The sequence below is a fragment of the Ursus americanus genome, chromosome 6 (assembly GCF_024610735.1).
Source record: "Ursus americanus isolate L20-20 chromosome 6, mUrsAme1.1.p, whole genome shotgun sequence".
In the NCBI taxonomy this organism is placed as follows: Eukaryota; Metazoa; Chordata; class Mammalia; order Carnivora; family Ursidae; genus Ursus; species Ursus americanus.
The window spans coordinates 45319890-45337380 of NC_142132.1; the positions used below are offsets into that span (position 1 = coordinate 45319890).

The 17491-nt window shown below is 44.5% G+C and overlaps 1 protein-coding gene across 8 annotated transcripts in view; it reads right to left on the reverse strand.

Annotated features, from left to right (window-relative positions):
• NRG3 (neuregulin 3) overlaps nt 1-16535 on the reverse strand; it is a 1004506-nt gene extending 987971 nt beyond the window's left edge. For all 8 annotated transcript variants that reach the window (XM_087862978.1, XM_087862977.1, XM_087862976.1 and 5 more), the window contains exon 1: nt 15707-16535. In XM_087862978.1, the coding sequence (XP_087719104.1) occupies nt 15707-16535 (829 nt within the window). The remainder of the gene's footprint in view (nt 1-15706) is intronic.
• Nucleotides 16536-17491: the final 956 nt, after the last annotated feature.

A 17491-nucleotide genomic window follows, 5' to 3' on the forward strand; every position in this document is an offset into this window, starting at 1 on the left:
AAAATATACCATCAAAAGTATACTATTGAAAAAAACCAGGGTCAGTGGGGCCAATAAACAGAGAAAGAGAGGAAAGGGGGAGGGGGAGAGAGCCACCAGAATAATAACTCAAAAGTTCCACTAAGATTTTAATCTCAAAATAAGAACTTGGCCTCAGGGAATGTCTCGTCCAACATCCTTACTTACAGAAAAAAGCCACAATTTCAGAGACTGAGTGAATAGTCTACCCTGAGGTCTCCGTGACCGAGTGTCAGAACGGGGCCTACATCCCCAAACAAGGTCCATGGCCTTCCCACTGGGCCTTAATTACTTTTCTCCCTTTTAAAACCACTCTTCTAATTATCCTACCTCTAATTTTCCTTGGAAGCAAAGAAAAAAACAAATGTAACAATTAACAAGATTAAGCAAAGGAACATACACTTCCCTGAGGTAAGACTCTCCGGCCTCTCCCTGTCTCCATGGCAATCACCTCCTGTTCATAGGATTCTTTTGCTCACAGTTTACAAAATGGCAGAGTATCAGAGAGGAAGTGGTAGACCAGACATACAGAGATAAAAAAAGTAATAATAAAAAATTTTTTTTAAAAAGCCTGGCTAATATCCAGAAGATTCGGAGTCCTTACTCAGATATCTGAAGTGGGCTGTATCGCTAATACCACACTGGTGCCCACCCCAAACCTTAGGTAGACAGTCTGGAAGCGGAGCCACATAGACTCTTCTTCAAACAAGCTTCTGGGAAGAGCTGTACTTCTTTGAATCTGTCTCTCCCATGGCACATGGCAACAACCCTTCTTCATCAAAAGCAAAAATATTCTCGAACATCCAAACAGCCTGATTTTCCTGGCACAAAAGCATCTCTATTTTGGGAAGATCCCAAGGTTCAAATGATTGCCTATCACTGATAACTGAAGATTAGAGTAGACTTCCCAGCACAGCCCTGAAAAGAAATTGATGGATCAGCTAAGGGTTCTCTTCCCAAAATGCAGCATGTGTAATTTATTTTTATGCAACTTATTTTCATACCTTGTAGCTGCTATCTGGAGAAAAAAAAAAAAAGCAGTTCTGGTAGAGGAAACGAATGATTTCATTTGGCAAAGTAATCATGGTCTGGGAAATGTAAGAAAATTCAGTGTCAAACTTCAGCAAAGGGTTTGAGCTGGAACGTACTGGTGGCCAAAAATCACCCTTCTCTATGGTTTGCTTACAAAGAGGCTCTCCTGTCAGGATAAAGAGCTCACTGACTGGCAATTTAATTCAATTTTCACAATGGGAGCATAGTACATAAAGGCTTCCTGTACCTGGCAGTCAAGGTCTTTAAACCCTAACACTTACATGTGTAGCTACTTTACAGCACCCAGGATGAGAACATACATATTCACTGTGACCAACATTTAGCACTTGTACTAATATACTGTGGAGTATAAGGGAGCCGAGAGAGTTGCAAATTACATCCATGTTTGATATGTATTGCTGTATATGTGGATAAGAGAAAGAGAATGCAAATATCATGATAAGAGTTAATTCTGAAAACATGTCAGGCATCTATAAACCCTTTGTCCTGATAAAACTTCTGTTCAACATCAGTGCTCAAATGAGGCATTTGTCACCGCATCATTCTTGTATCATGAGGGCCTTACCCTTGGTAAGAGCACTGCAAAAAATTCATTATGGGTTTCAAATAGAAAACAAATTTTGCAAGTTTCTCCTTCCCCCACGCCAAATAAATGAACCACTACTGCTCCTGGTCCTCCCAACTGCCTGCAAGTGTCTATAACCTCTCCCTGTCATTCTGGAAGGTAACTAACTGTTCGGACACCAGGCGGTCCCTGCAGAGCTCAAGTGCAGAAAGCCGATCAGAAGGCATCGGACAGGAAGACGGTGCTTCACAAGTCGTATGGTCTACTGGACCTCTTCCTTGGGGTTAACATTTTTGTGTTATCTAGTCATTTAGAAGTAATAGAGCTCTTTAGACTTTTACAACACTCAGCCTTTTGCAGTGCATTGTAGGAAACAGTATTTCATTATTTACCATAAATTACTAGGAGCAGCTCATGATGAAAGATGGGCACCAGCGTGCTCCCACAGAAGGTCGCTCAGAAGCTTACAACACCAAGTGAAGGGGAAACGCAGATTTGACGCTGACTTTGTTAAGATCCCATCTACAGCGTTGCTGCCTTCCTTTCAAAAATAGCTTCTGATCAAATACACAAAGACCCAAACAAGTAACTGCAAACGGCACCTTTATCTCCATCAAAAAATTTAAAAAAAGAAGAGATACACTGAAAGTATTCCAAGTAAATAACACTAGTATGTGTCAGCTGACTTATTATAAAGGTTGACATCAGTGAAAATTATCTGATCGGTGAAAAATAGAGGAGGAGAGACGCCGTTGGCTATTAATTCTAATTTAACATTCACGCTTACATGGTGTTATAGCCCCTCTATCTGGTAACAATGAGCAACCAAGTAAGCTGGCAAGAGTGATGAATGTGATTCTAATCTGAAGCCTCTTTATGGTGAACAAAGTGGGCGACACAGTCATTTCAGCTGTGGATACGTGAAAGAAGGGATGTGGCTCTTGCAGACAAGAGGAGCTCTCTGGCAGGACGAGTGAGAGCGTCATCTCACACAGAACCATCCTCCTGGTTTCCGAAGCAGCGGGGTATCCCTTCTCTTCCCTCACCGTGCAATGAGCGCAGACAGGGAATCAACCGTCTGCCACTGCCTTTTGAATGCATGCAATGTCAGCATTCAATCCCAAAAGGTGCTGAGTAGCTTCTGGAAAGAGGACCTCGATGGAACCAGAAGGGTGATGTGGCGATCAATTCATAAAGTAACTTTCACTTCCGGAAATTCTAAAGGCAGTCACTGGTTCATTTGACAAAAGTCAAGACTTTCTGCTGGTTATTCTCCTTGGAGATTTCTAGATATTCAAAAGCTACTATTTTGGGTTAAATCTAGGGCTGTGTTGACATGACTATGCAAAAAACTAAACATATTTAAACATACCAATTCTTTTGCTTCTTGCAGCACTTTGAAGAGGTACTGGAATGAAGTCAATACTTAAATATATTCAGCACAAATCACAGACCATATCTTTAAATGCTTTGGGACAAATTAGCCTTGGAGAATCTTTAGAATTTGCTGCTTATTCCTCCCTCCAAGTCATCCTGAAGCCCTTGCATCTTCTCAAAACACCAGAATACTGTGCCAATTGCTCGCACCAACCCTGACTACTGTTTTCCACAGCAGCCTAGCCATGTCTTCCCAAACCCTCCCTCCCTAATCAGGCTTTGTCCTAAGGAAAAGAGGAGGCTGCCTCATTAATTCCAAGATAGACCCTCTCTGCCCATCGGGCCAGACCCCTCCCTGGTTCCCATGCAAGGGTGTGCATGCACACTTCTACCTCTGTTAATGCCCTTTCCCTATCGTGCCCTCAATTCTCCATTTCTCTGCCTAAACAAATTCTCCCCTGAAATCACCTATGTCTGCTCTCATCACTGCTTTCTGAAATGGCCTCATACACTTTTCAGTTGGAATCACACACTTCGGTGCTTCATCATTCTCTGGTACACACATTCTGGTCTTCTCAACAAAACCATAGTAGCAGATAGTGAATTCTTTCTTGTGGATTGTGCACTCAAATGCTGCCCAGCTGCGATAAAGTCACTATTAGGACACAAGTACGGTTTTACAGGTAGAAGATGTGTGAAAAGTGTGATAGCTCATGCTGCAACAGAAACACTCCAGATATGGGGGAAAGGAAATTTTATGTAATATAAACACAAGTACCCACTCAGAAAGGCTTAAATTGAAAAGGAGCGTGGGTATCTTGCAAGGAGTCTCACTAAGCCGGGAACAAAAGCAGCTGCTGAAGCCAGGAAGACCCTCTTGGCACCTGCTAGACTGCGGGGCATGAACAACACACACTCAGCATTAAGATCCAGGTGTCTATAAGTGGAAAAATCCGGAAACTCAGACCACCACCCTGGTAGCATGTAGTGAAGGCCAAAGGAATGCGCCGAAACATTTCTTTTATATTTTTACGTTTGTCTTGAGCTTGATGAATTTTGACCAACAGAACTGGCCCATGTTATCAGCACCCAGATCAAGAAGCATAAAATTATCAATATCTTAAAGCCTCATATCACGGGTCTCTCCATTCACTACCTGCCGCTTCCCCAAAGATAATCACTATCTTGACCTCTAACGTACAACATTGTATCAACAGAATCATACTTTGTTCTGATTCTTTCTGCTCACCAATGTATTTGTGAGCTATCCTATAAGATTTTGAGCACAATTCATTACCAAAGAACTATGTTCTCTACAAGTCACTACTTTCCACTGGCCTATGGAATGTATCTATCTGTAGTCCAACCACCTAACTTTAGTATGAGAATTAATATCTGGTGATTCTATGAGAGGCTGACAGTATCTAGAAAGTGAACTGGTCATCCCACCTGTTCTCATTTGACCTCCGCCTTCCTTCCCTTCTAGGACCCCTCACTTCAAACTAGCCTTTACCTTCTGCTTTCATGTGATCCTTAAAATAGACCAGATAACTGGTTATCATACACACAACTCATTGACACCTACTGACTCTGTCCATCCCAAGCAACACTACTAAAGACTGCCCAACATTTGCAAACTGAAGAGCCATTAAGTAACTCATTAAACTTCCATCTTCTTTATCCTTATAAGGTCAAGGCTAATGATCAAAGGCCCAGGGTAAGATACTCTGCCTTCAATAAGGCATTATTTCCCACGAGCAAATGAAATGCATTTATATTTCTACACATCTGCATTTCACAGCAGGAACCCAACTCAGCCAACACTTTAATGCTGACACTACCAATCAGGACACAAATATTTTGGACTGAAGAAAAAAAAAAAAAAAAAAAACTTCACGGAACCAAGACTAATAACGGAACTGATTCATGGAGCTTATTCTCTGCTTTTTCAAAAATTTAATAACTTCTAACTAGAGATAATTGTGACCATTAAATAAAACAGAAAATACAGCAAAATACAATAAATTAAACAGCATTCCCATTCCACATTCCAGAAATCACCACCATTAACAATTTAGTTTATTTCCTTTGAATACAGTTACTATATATATTAAATTCATCTACTAATCTGCACAGCTTAATATAATTGGCACTTTATACAATTTTCTACCCAAACTTTTACAAAATTATACACTAAACACTTTCCAGTATACTTAAAATTATTAAACACACAATTTAGCAGCTTTGTAAATCTATCACATGGGCCAAGTAAAATTCATTTTGTTTACTATTTATTTCATTTTAACCTAAGGCACATAAATGCACATTCACCTAGCAGATATTGGGCTGTAGAATTCAAGGCTTTTCACTGACTAAATTTCTGTTACCTTCCTTGTGAAAAACCACACCCAAGATATACACTGCAATGTTTCAGTTTCAGCTTATTTACTGTGGAATGACAAAGCCACAGGTAAAACAGTCCGAGGGCAGATTTCTCATGGATATATAAATATTCTCCCCCTTAAACTTTCCCACAACTTCTTCAACAAGCATTTTTTCAAGTGATTTATCTTTATAGAGTATATCCAAAGTAATCAATTTAGTTCTAATAGAAACCACAATTAATTCATTGGTTTGCATCCTATTTGAATATATTACCTAATTACAGTAACAACAACAGGCATAAATAGATTTAGATACAACTAATACTTGGTAAACACACCTCTCCTTTGGTGAAGGCTGAAACCCTAGAGCAACTGGAGCTATTCAGCATGAAGGGGCATTTGTCAGTTTTTCATTCTTTTATTTTTTAATTTGTTTTTGTTTTGTTTTGATCTTTTACAAACCCTTGCTTGGAGGGCTGACTTTCAATAGATCCCAGCGAGGGAGCTGCTCTTCTACCTACCAAATCCCCCACCCAGAAGCAGGTCATCTACAAATGGTTTAGTACCAGGTTCCTCATGAACGCGCACCATGTGATGGGCGAGGGGGGCGGCCCCCTTTCTGGCCACGCCCCGTTTCCCGGGACTAAGGGCTCTTTGAACTGGACCCCTGTCCCCACGCGCAGCGGGGACATTTGTCAGTTTTTTAATCCAGAAACAGTCTCATACTGAAAAGTCAGTTAAACAGAATTAGGTGAAGATAGTGTTTAATATAAACATTTCTGCACCCCATTATCACTTTTTATCTCTGGAGTCTAGATCTTGCCATCATGCCAACAAAAACTTTTGTTTAACAATAAATTTGGGTAAGCAGTCCCCCTTCCCCTCTCCTCGATGAGTACAGCTGTCATTCTTAGTCTATGTGATTCACTCACAGTCTTACGGGGATTTTGACGAGACAGGCTTCCTGATATTACAGTGCTCCTATCCCTCTGCATGGCTACTCAAAGACTGTAATAAACCCAATCTTGCGTTTGACTGATTCCCATTCTCTTTTCATGAGTTCGCAGAAGTAGAAATCCCAATCATCTTTGACTTTGACCAACAGAATTTTTTTTTTTTTCCTTAGGGACCCTTACTAGACATAAATGTCAAAGAAGTAAGCAATGACTGAGACCAATGTGGGGTATTCCTGGCAGACTAGCAGGGTCTCACCAATGTTACTCTTCTTAGGATTATTGGCTAGTCAGTGGTGGGGACCTTGTAGTATGGTTCCAAGTGGGAATTCAGATGCTCTGCAGGAGACACTGCATATGGTGCAACACCCAACCTTTATTTGGTCGGGTTGGTATTTGGGTGTCTGTAGGACTCCACGGTTATGATTCCAAATACTCCCTGATACATTTCCATTGGTCAATCTCAGCATACGATGCAGTAACGACTGTAATCAAAAGCAAGTTTGGAATGGGCAAAGAAGACAATTCTGGCTGGATTTTAGGGAGCAGAGAGACAGTCTCTAACTGTCCTCTGTCATTGGTCTACTGAACCACCTACAAGCAGCCACTGGAGAAAACAGAGTTAGCAGATCAAGGAATACCAGTTTAAAGAACACATTCTTTCTCTTTTGTTGAAACATCACCTAAATTTCTCCTTGGCCTGAAAACCAGGACAATTTCTCTGGTTTAAAAGGCTCCCTTTACCAGAGCAAAAAACAGGTACAAGGCAGATGTGCCATTTATGGAGTTTATGACAGCAAATGCCACTGTCCCTGAGCTAATGGGATTGAAAGAGGCCATGTACAAAGATATGGCCACACTCTTATCAATGGATTAGGATCTGGGGTGGGGAGAGATTACCTGGAAAATGATCTTTCAACCTTCCTGATCCTTCAAACTATGCCGTTTAGCATGTCCTTGGCAAATTATAGAACCATTCTAAGCCGACCTCGATTAGCCGCATGACTGAGATCATCATACCTGGGCTACTGGCCTCGATGATGGTCTTTGAGTCCTTGTTTCAATCAATCAATAAGACAATAAATAAGGCAATAAATACATAAAGTGCTGGCCCTCCCGGCACACAGTAAAACCCGACAAGCGGCAGCTCTCACTGTTATTACCTAAATTCTCAAACCCATTCCAAGACTGAGATTCTGTGAAGAATTCTCCCACATTTCTAAAAGTAGCACTCATGGCACAGACATCAACAGAGTCTGATCCTAAAATGATGATGACAGTGTGATTTTTCTCTTAGTACTAAGTTCTAACTCCCTGGCAATTCACGGGAAGATCATGACTAGGATCACACGTCGTCACGGGAAGGGTATCTTAAGAGGCAGGCTCTATGTTCAGGAATTCCTATCAAATATTTAGCATAAAAATTCTATTCTCATAGCCCTGGCTATAATGTACTCATGCTAAAGTAGTTGCATAGGTCCAGACGGTCTTTTTGTTTCCTAATGCTCTTACAACCTATATTGCAGCCATGATACACACTATCACTTCTAAGAAAAGGCCTCAAAGAGAAAAATCTTATCATTGGAAGCTCCTAAACTTCTATTATTAAATTTAATTCTCAATTCAGTCTGCAGGCTTATTTCTGACTCGTCTCTTTTTTGCCTGGGAATGGCAATCTAGGACTTATGTACAATCACCAACCTATCTTTTTTTTTTAATAAAGATTTTATTTATTTATTTGACAGAGAGAGAGACAGCCAGCGAGAGAGAGAACACAAGCAGGGGGAGTGGGACAGGAAGAAGCAGGCTCCCAGCGGAGGAGCCTGATGTGGGGCTTGATCCCAGGACTCCAGGATCACGCCCTGAACCTAAGGCAGACGCTTAACGATTGAGCCACCCAGGCGCCCCAATCACCAACCTATCTTGAAAACTAAAGGCTTATAACAAAAAAGTAATACTTTGAAATATAAATCAGGATTAGGCTTCCAACAAACACAGGCCAAGATGTTTTCAAAATGCTAATGGGAAGTTCCCCAACGTGCAAAGGTATCCATCTAAAAGAGCTATTTGATGGATACGAGCCACTTATCAATCTTCTGGGACCTAAATCACAGTAACTTCTAAATAAAGAGGGGAACAGAATGCAATGCAGAGACTGCCTACTGTTACTAAAGTTCTCTCCAAACTCCAAATAGTCAATGACAGTAAGACAGTGTGGGAATGGAACGAAAGCAAAGCATAGGGCATTGTTTCGTTCATCAAGAATCTGAAGATTTCTGTAGATTTCAGGTTTCCAGATCATTCAACGATCTCACTCATTTTTCCCCAAAACTTCGGTTCCTCTCTTTGATAAATGTATGTCCAAGATAAGCTTTAAAAAAGTGTGGGCCAAGCAAAGGATGAGAAATGGTAGGCCCCAGTTTGTGGAGCGGACTAAATTTCCAAGGTGATTTGAGGTAGATTTCCACACCATATTCCACTGTGTGTGCCAGCGTATCCGAGAGGAGCACGGGAAAGATCCAAGGGCATACAAGAACAATAATCTCTCATTGTGATAAAAGATCCCTCAAGCTAGGTAGCAAACTAGCTCCCATATTTCAACTGAATTCAACAGCCTGATGTGCTCTTGGAGGAAAATACCTAGTCTATCCACTTCCCATTTCTCTTGACACAAAAACAGTAAAGTGTGTTTGCAGCTTACCAGCTCTTGTACGAGCGGTATACGAGGCAGGTAATTACCATGACCCTCATTATCCCAGAGGAGGACGTTACAGTTCAGAGAGATTAAAATGGTTCTTTGAGGCTGCACAGTTATCACAGGATTTAAGGCTACAGGTTTTAGGAGAGTCTTTTTGGGGTTTTTTTGTTTTGTTTTGTTTTTAATGCAAATCTTCGTCACCCTCCCACAAAAATCCCGAAAAGTAGTCATAACTGACTACTAAAAGAGTCACTTTCTTAACCTGGCTCCACTAAGCCAGCTGACTGTCACCTCCCCTCCAGAGTGATGAACACTGTCAGGCCCAAAGGATGTGACAATGTCACAGCCACCAGGCCAAGCTCAAAGAAGCACCCACACCACTGTGACCAACTTTTGAGTGGTGTGCTTACCAACACTCAGCCAGGGTAACAAACTTGTGTATGCCCGGTGCTCTTACTGTAATTATGTAATTTAGTTAAATTTGATGTACGCCACTGATATGTGATTGTGGAAATGAAAGATAATTGTAGTTTCTATTAAAACATAGTTGAATGCTTTGAAGACACTCCAAATGGTGACAAAAAAATAAAATAAAATTACTTTGAATTATATGTGCAAGAAAACGATAAAAGATACTAGGGCAGGGGACATAGTACAGTATCTATGAAGAATCTGGTTCAGATTCCTTCACCAGGGTCTTTAAGGACGAAAGACGTATTTAGAGGTATGGTTTATGAAAAAAGAAAAGAAAAGCAAGGAAAAGAAAAACATGCTAAGCCCAAGTTATAGACACATACTGAAGAAAAAGCCTTGGCCCCATATCGAGATATGGGAGAAAGCTTTATTTTAATTGTCTGCTTTGTAAACTATTACTTTTATAGACTTCTTAACCTAACCAATTAACTACCAGCATTGCAATGCCCCAAACTGATGTTTAATAAATATTCATTAAAATGAATTAAAATAGTGAAACATGACATGTATTATGAAGACAACACAACTATATGAAAAGACATAATAGCTTACGTTCAGATGTAGTACTGTTTTGTGGAATCACACAATAAATCCTATCAAAATTTTTATGCCCACCTAGGTGGGAGAATACATGGCCACTAGGCTTTGGCCAAGTTTTCGGAATCCTTAAAATTTTTTTTCATATAAAAAATAAAGCACCAAGACAGTTTAATAACTCAATTGCACAAATGGGTAGGATCTGTTTTCTCAACTTTCTACATCAATGTAGTCTAACATCGTCTTACCAAAAGGGTTGACTTTTATAACAACTTGAAATGACAAGGAGATGTTAAGACTATCTAGGAAAAATCTGAAAGACTACTGCTTACACTATAAACTAAGAAAGGTTAAAAAAAAAATCAAAAGTCTATAAGGAATAGCCACAAGAGCCACTATTCAACAGGAATACAAGACGTCCCAATGAAACAGTGGTAAAGATGGAAAATCAAACTAAGTATCTTTCCTAAGACGTTCATGAATAATTGCCCAAATGGAAAACACCTATTTAGGTACGTTTTCATCCTGATATTAGAAAGCTGTAAACTGAGTCTGTTCCCCCACCCCTTTCAATATGTATATGGCTCTGGAGGAAACCCTTTTCTAGGTGTAGACAAGAAAAATGTCTAGGATCTCCAAATGTCTCAGTGGTATTTGTCAACCCAGTACAGTTCTGCTTCGCCCAACACAAAAGTCTGAGGATAAAAACAGATTCAAAGGGGGAAAAAAATGAATTTCAGTTCTATTCACAAGTAATTCAAATGCCTTTTACAGACTTAGATTTATGGCTCTTCCCTTGCTCTTATATATTTCAGCGCCAACTTTCATGTTCCATTTTCAACATCCCAGATAGAATATCGAGATATGCTTGGCACTGGATATGAGAGGTTATGAGGAAAGAATTTCTACAAAAGAAGCAAGCTGGAAATCAACCTTCTTCTCATTGTGCTGTGCAGAGAAGAGCTGGGGGAGCATTCCCAAGGGAAGAGAGAGCTTGCTCCCCTGCACCGCAGACCTCCTGAGCTGCCACTGAGTCACACTGCACCTGCACTCTTGCTCATGGCCCAGTCTGGACTTAGAAAAGGAACAGAAGTTCCCACAAACCAGCTTCTACTGTCTGTTTGTTGGGTTTGGGTTTTTTTCCCCTTCTGACTGGTGAATGGATCAACACTGTGTTTAAAAAGGCTATCCAGGAAATAGAAGCACAAATACAATAGGTGGCTGGATTCACAAATCAACCTGCAAAAGGTCATCTCAATTAGCAACAGTATTGCCAATCCCTTATCTCAGTCACGGGAAGGGGGGGGGGGGGGACTTACACTGTCTTCATGCACCAAGACCAAACTAAAAATGGCTCTAGGAAGAGCCTTGCCAGTTCTACGCCCACACCTGCCCCTGCCCTTTGGTTTGTGTGTGTGTGTGTGAGGATGAAGTACGACGTAAGTGTCTAAAGAGCAAAACACACAGTATAATTGATTGAAGCAGAAAAGTCTCACAATCCTGTATTAAGGCCAAGGAAATCAAAACATACTCAGGGTGTAACATGTGCTCATTAAAAAGCTTTCAGTTGATTTCATGAGAACTATTGACCTCGAGCCCTGAATCCTCTCACTTTGGTGGGGTTGGTACCTGCTATGCTAGAATTCCTTTGAAGGCTGCGATTCATGTAAAGAGAGGACAATATAGAGAAGTAACTTTATTTAAACAAATTATATTTAAGGTGCTATAAAACAACTAAGAGTACTCTTACTGAAAGACTGAAATCTTTTGAAAAGAACACAGGAAAACACTCAGTGCTGGGTGGGAGGATGGGGTAACAGGGTAATGGGCATTAAGGAGGGCATGGGATGTGATGAGCACTGGGTGTTATGTGCAACTGATGAATCACTGAACTCTACCTCCGAAACTAATAATATGCTGTATGTTAATTAATTGGATTTAATTAAAATAAAATTTAAAAAAAGAAAAGAATATACTCAGTGTTATCAAACGCTGTCTTCAAAATCACAACGGGTATGACTAGGTCAAGTTTTAATTAAATAGCCTTGGTTATAATAAAATCACCCCCATACCATGTTTATACATCAATGATACATTCGATTTACCTCTTCACTAAATACACTATTTGAGATTTGTGATCTTACTTACTATAATTAAATATATACTTTCCAAATAGGGCCCTAAAACTAACCAATTGAAAGTGGCTCTTTCTCTTGTCTTCAGTTTCTGAATTTAGCCAATGAGTCTGAACTTTGAACTGTTAAAACAGGGCTTCTGGCTAAGTAACAATTCAGACTGGCACTGTCAACACCCTACATGTAAGTTTCAAGTCTGAAAATACAATTCAATGTGCTGTAAAAGGCTCTTTGTAAACTGGTCAAAATCACTCTCCTGTCTATAGTAAATCTTCCTTTCTCTTGAAAAATCTGTGAATAATCTACACTCTCAGAGGCAAGATGCCTCAAAGAGGTCTTTGGTGAAATAATCTGGTGGCAATATGTTCAAGACATTTGCTTCTAAAACATCTGAAGCTAAAGCAAGTCTTGGGCAGCTAATTGGGAACCCAAGAGATCCCGGTAATGTGGAAGAAAGTTTTGGTCCAGCTCAGGGTCTAAAGATTGGAAGAGGACAAGAGAACAGTCAACTTCAAGCTCTTCCCCTCCTTCTGCCTTTTAAATTCCATCTTTCTTTGTCTTTAATCCAACAGAAAATTAGAAAGAGTCTTCTAAACTGAGCCTCCCGCATAACAAAAATAGCTTTTGTTTTGCCTAGTACCCATCAGCAAGTGTGTTTCTTCAAGAGTGAACCAGCTTCTTTTCCTCCATCGAGCTGTGCCGCCTTTACAGACAAGAACCTTCTGACTGACCTTAGACAAACACAAAGACGTTCATTCTGTAAGCCCTGAGATGTTCAATTCAAGAGCAAAGACCCTGGCCATGAAGGAATTAGTGACTTAGTCTTGAAAAAACAGAGCCTCATCCTTAGCTGTCCTCAGGTGCTACCACATAATTCATGACTTTCATTAAAAAAAGAAGAAGAAAAAGAAAAAAGACAAAGAAAGAGAGAAAGAAGAAAACAAAACAAAAAAAAATCTACTTAAGTCTGACGGTAGGAACTAGGAAAAAGGGGAATTGCTCTCCTGGGAACTTCAGTAACATAATCCAAACAAGTGAAAAATAAAATGCAAGATATTCAGGCCATTCTTCAGTCCACAGTAGCAGTGCTAATAATCCCTCAAATGAAATCTTTATATCCTTTTGTTAATCATCCTGCAATCTTGGACCCCAAAAAAAAAATTAAACTATCTTTTCTTTAAATTACCATATAACCTCACTATTTAAATTCATCTTTTATGGAAACTGCATAATTTTTCTTTCATTAAAATTTCCCTTGTTGATATATGCGAACCAGGTCAGTTTCGATTGGATTTGCATACTTGTGTTTTATCCCTTAATTCAACTCCTTGTTGAAGGTTTAAAAAAAAGCAAGAGCTGGACCTCAGATACACATAAAACAAATGCTGCTTATATGTCTAAGTGAACACTGACACCATTTACAGATTCTCCCCCACCCCTTTTCCTTGGGGCTGAGAGCCTTGTCAATAATCATTACTTATTAAACAGGCTGCCATTCCCTTCTACAGAATGTAGAAAAGGAGCGTGGAGAGGTAGAAATAATTACCTTGGGCTTTTCTTTAAAGACCTCCGGAATGGAACTCAAGAAATCAATTGAGAAAGAACATGAAATATCCCCCCATGTATAAGACCCCCCACATATACACACACACATATATACAGTTGAGAAGTACACCCACACTCCATTATTCATGTCAATTGCGTCGAAGAATAAAAATCTATGGTCTTCAGGATAGACACATATATATTTTCAAACCACTGAACATATCCATACATACACTTGCACATCCTCTACCCTCCACAAAACTCAAGCTACATGTGTTGAGAGAAGCCTCGAAATACCTCCTGAGAAAATGTGCTCACAAAAATGACTGCTTCAGCCAAAGGAGAGGGAAGCAGCAAGTTACCGGTGTGACTGCCATTCTGGTTTGTGACAGATTCCTTCCCTCTTCTCCCAGACTCCCAATTTATCTTTATTTTTTCCCCCCAAACATCAGTCAGGGCATTAAGAAATTTCTCTCTTGGACTTCACCCACAAATGCACTAGATCCTTTTTTTTTTTTTAAGTTTCAATGGTTAAACAACACCCAGGATAATAAGACCACAGGTCAGAGAAATGAAAAATTGCCAGATGACTGAAAGCAAGCCAGGTATTCCTACTGAAGAGTCAATGATGAGACCTCCTCTCTTCCTCTTCAGGTGTTAATAGCTCAAAACAGAAATACAATGTAAAGACAGTTTTCGGAGAACAGGCTTGCACAGAACTTGAACTGGCAGGCTGGGGGTTTGTCCTAAATAACCTTCACAGGTTGCAAACTGTTTCCCATATCCTGATCAATAGTCATTTTGAGAAGCTTCCCAACATTTCCTTAGAATAAGAGCAAGGTGGGGGGTGGGGTGGGAGGTCAATTAGTCACACAAAACATTTGTAAAGATATACAGAAAATATACACGTCCTATACAAATACAGAGGAAGCGATCACTCTTGGGGTAAACTGGCCAGTGCTGGCAGCAAGAGCGCCCAGGCTGAAGAGGCTACATCCACAGAGTGACCTGTTTCAAAGGGGTTGGACGTTCTCCCCCTTGAGTGCAGAGAACTCGGTCCAATTCCCCTTATATTTTTCAGGCACAGAGGGAGGGGAGATGAGGTTTCACACCCCACCTTTGGGAAAGGAACAAAAGCAAACGCTTGACAGAGCTGAAAAAACTCCTCCTCCGTCAGGACCCTAGAGGCGGTAGCTCGGCAGGCTCCCTTCCTATTTCCCCCTACTTAACTCACTCTGGGAGCCACAGAATCAATCTCTACACCCCGGAAGGGCCCTGGGCAGGCTGGGGGGCGGGAGGGGATCCATTTAGCCCTTAGCCAAGGATCGCCTCCTTGCCCTACCTCCCCCAATGGCTTCTAATTAACCCTTCCTGGTCCCTGCCCGGGTCAGGGCTGCTCTAAGTCTACAGCTTCATTCTACCAACATTTCCATCAAATCACCCCCCACACACACACCCCCACACACACCCCCACATGGACAGAACTTCCCTTTGTGGTTTATCATCGGTCAATTTGCATGTGCTTTTCTTTCACTCCTTCCCACCGGCGGGGAAAGGGCTCAGTGCTTTTGGGAAGGCCCTCCCTCCCTCCCCAGCTCTCAATAGGAGCCGGATCCCGGAGCTCGCCAGCAGGTCTGCAGTGAGCAGAGATCGCGCTCGCGTTAACCCTTTGAAGGGAGTTAGGAGATCTGTTCACGTTTGGGACCCACTGAAGTAGGCCGGGTGGAGCTTGACAATCTCCCTCCGCTTGCTACCGCCCCCCGCCCCCACCCCGCACACGGACCCTGACAGACCCGCACCTTTTTCCTCCCTTGCGGCCAGTTTAACTATCTCATTCAGTGCTCCAAACCTGGAATGGGGTGAGGGGTGGAGGGTGCTAGAAGACAGGCGGCGGAGGGGAAAAGACAGCAGGAGGGCAAAACGGAAACTCAGTAGTAAATCAGAGTTCAGACCCGGTGTATACTTACGAAATTTGGGGCTGGTGCTAGTTTCTGGCGTGGTGGTAGTAGAGGAGGAGGAAGACGAGGAGGAGGAAGAGGTGGTGGCAGCATCCTGAAAGGGTGACAGGGTCCAGGACGGAGTAGAATCATGAAGGTAGGAGGAGGTAGCGTATGCCGCAGTGGGCCAGGAGGGCATTGCCTGGGTACTGGGTGTTCCTGGCACCGGGGGTCGGGAGCCCGGCGTGCTGCTACTGAAGAAGGGGGCTGTGGTGGATAGGACCGTCGGGGGGGCCGCAGTGTTCCGTGCGGTGGTGGAGCGCGGGCTGGCCCGGATGGGCACCCGGTGCCCGGGAAAGCGAGTGGGCGCCCGCGTGATGGTCGTCAGGCGGGTGCTAATCCTGTTGGGCGTCCTGGAAGAGGCGGCACCGCCGGCGGAGGGGGTAGCGGGGGACGCAGTAGAAGTGGTCGTGGTGGTGGTCTCCATGGCCTTGGGGAAGGAGCTGGGCTTGGAGAGGAAGAAGGGGTCCTGGCCCATCCCCTTGGAGTCCACCAGGTCGGTGGGCACGTATTCCTTGACGGAGCCCACCACGATCCATTTGAGGAGCATGAGGCTGAGCCCCAGGCCGATGAAGCCGATGAACAGAGGCACCACGCACAGCCACGTCTGCTGCCGGTTCCACACGATGCAGTCGCTACAGCGTAACTCCCGGGGGGGCTCGGCCGCCCCTTCGCCGCCGCCGTCCGGGCCCCCGCCCGCCGCTGCCGCCGCCGCAGCCGCCGCGGTGCCCTCCTCGGCCGAGGCGGCGGCTGCCGAAGCGGCTCCAGGTGGCGAGGCAGCGGCCGCACCTTCACTCATCCTAGGAGCCGGTCTTCACCTTCGCCCCCCCGAGGGCCGCGCCAGAGGCATGGGGCCGCGCGGGCCGGGCGCGGGCGCGGGCTCCGGCGGCGGCGGCGGCGGGTTCGGGCGCAGGCAGCGGCCGCGGCGGCCGCATGCAAATCGGCTCCCTGCCCCCACGCCCCTCCCCCCGAGAGGCGGGCGGCGGGCGGGGAGGAGAGGAGCGGGGGAGGGGACGCGGGCCGGGGAGGGGGCGGCGAGGAGCGCGGAAGAGGGGCGAGACGGGCCCCCGGCGCCGCCGGCCGGTCAGGGAGCGGCTGGGCGCGTCTGCAGCCCGCCAAGCGGCCTCCTGCGCGCCGGGGCCCCGCGCCTGCTGCTGCTGCTGGTGCTGCTGTTGCTACTGCTGCTGCCGCCGCTGCCGCTACTGCTGCTGCCACTGCCGCTGCCGCCGCTGCCCGCCGCCTGCAAGCGCTCCAGCCGCGCCGGCATCCTCGGGGCGCCGCGCCCGGCCCGCTCCCCCTGGCGCCCGCCCGCGCCGCCGCTGGGCCTCGAGCCGCGTTCAAGGGCCGAGCCGGCTGGCCGCGGGATACCGGGCGCCGGAGAGCCGCATTCCGACACAGGGGGCAGACCTGGCCGCCGCCGCCGCCGTTCGCCCGGCCCCGCGCGCCGCGTTCTTCGGCGGCTGCTCCGCGAGCCCGGGCGGCAAGGTGCACCTGTTCTTCAGCCGGCCCGCAGCCAACCCTCGGCCAGCACTCTCTGGGAGAGACCAATCCGAGCGCAGCGCGGAGGGCGAGCGGCCGGGCTCGCCTCTCTCCCGCCGCCTGCGACTCCGCGCCGCCGCCGCCGCCCGAGAGTCAAACTCCAGCGAGCTGCGCCGTCGCCGCCGCGAGCCCGGGGCCGGGGGCGCACGGGGCGTCCGCGGCGGGTGCTGTAGGACCCGCCGCAGAGGAAACCCCACAAGCCGCAGAGGAATCGAA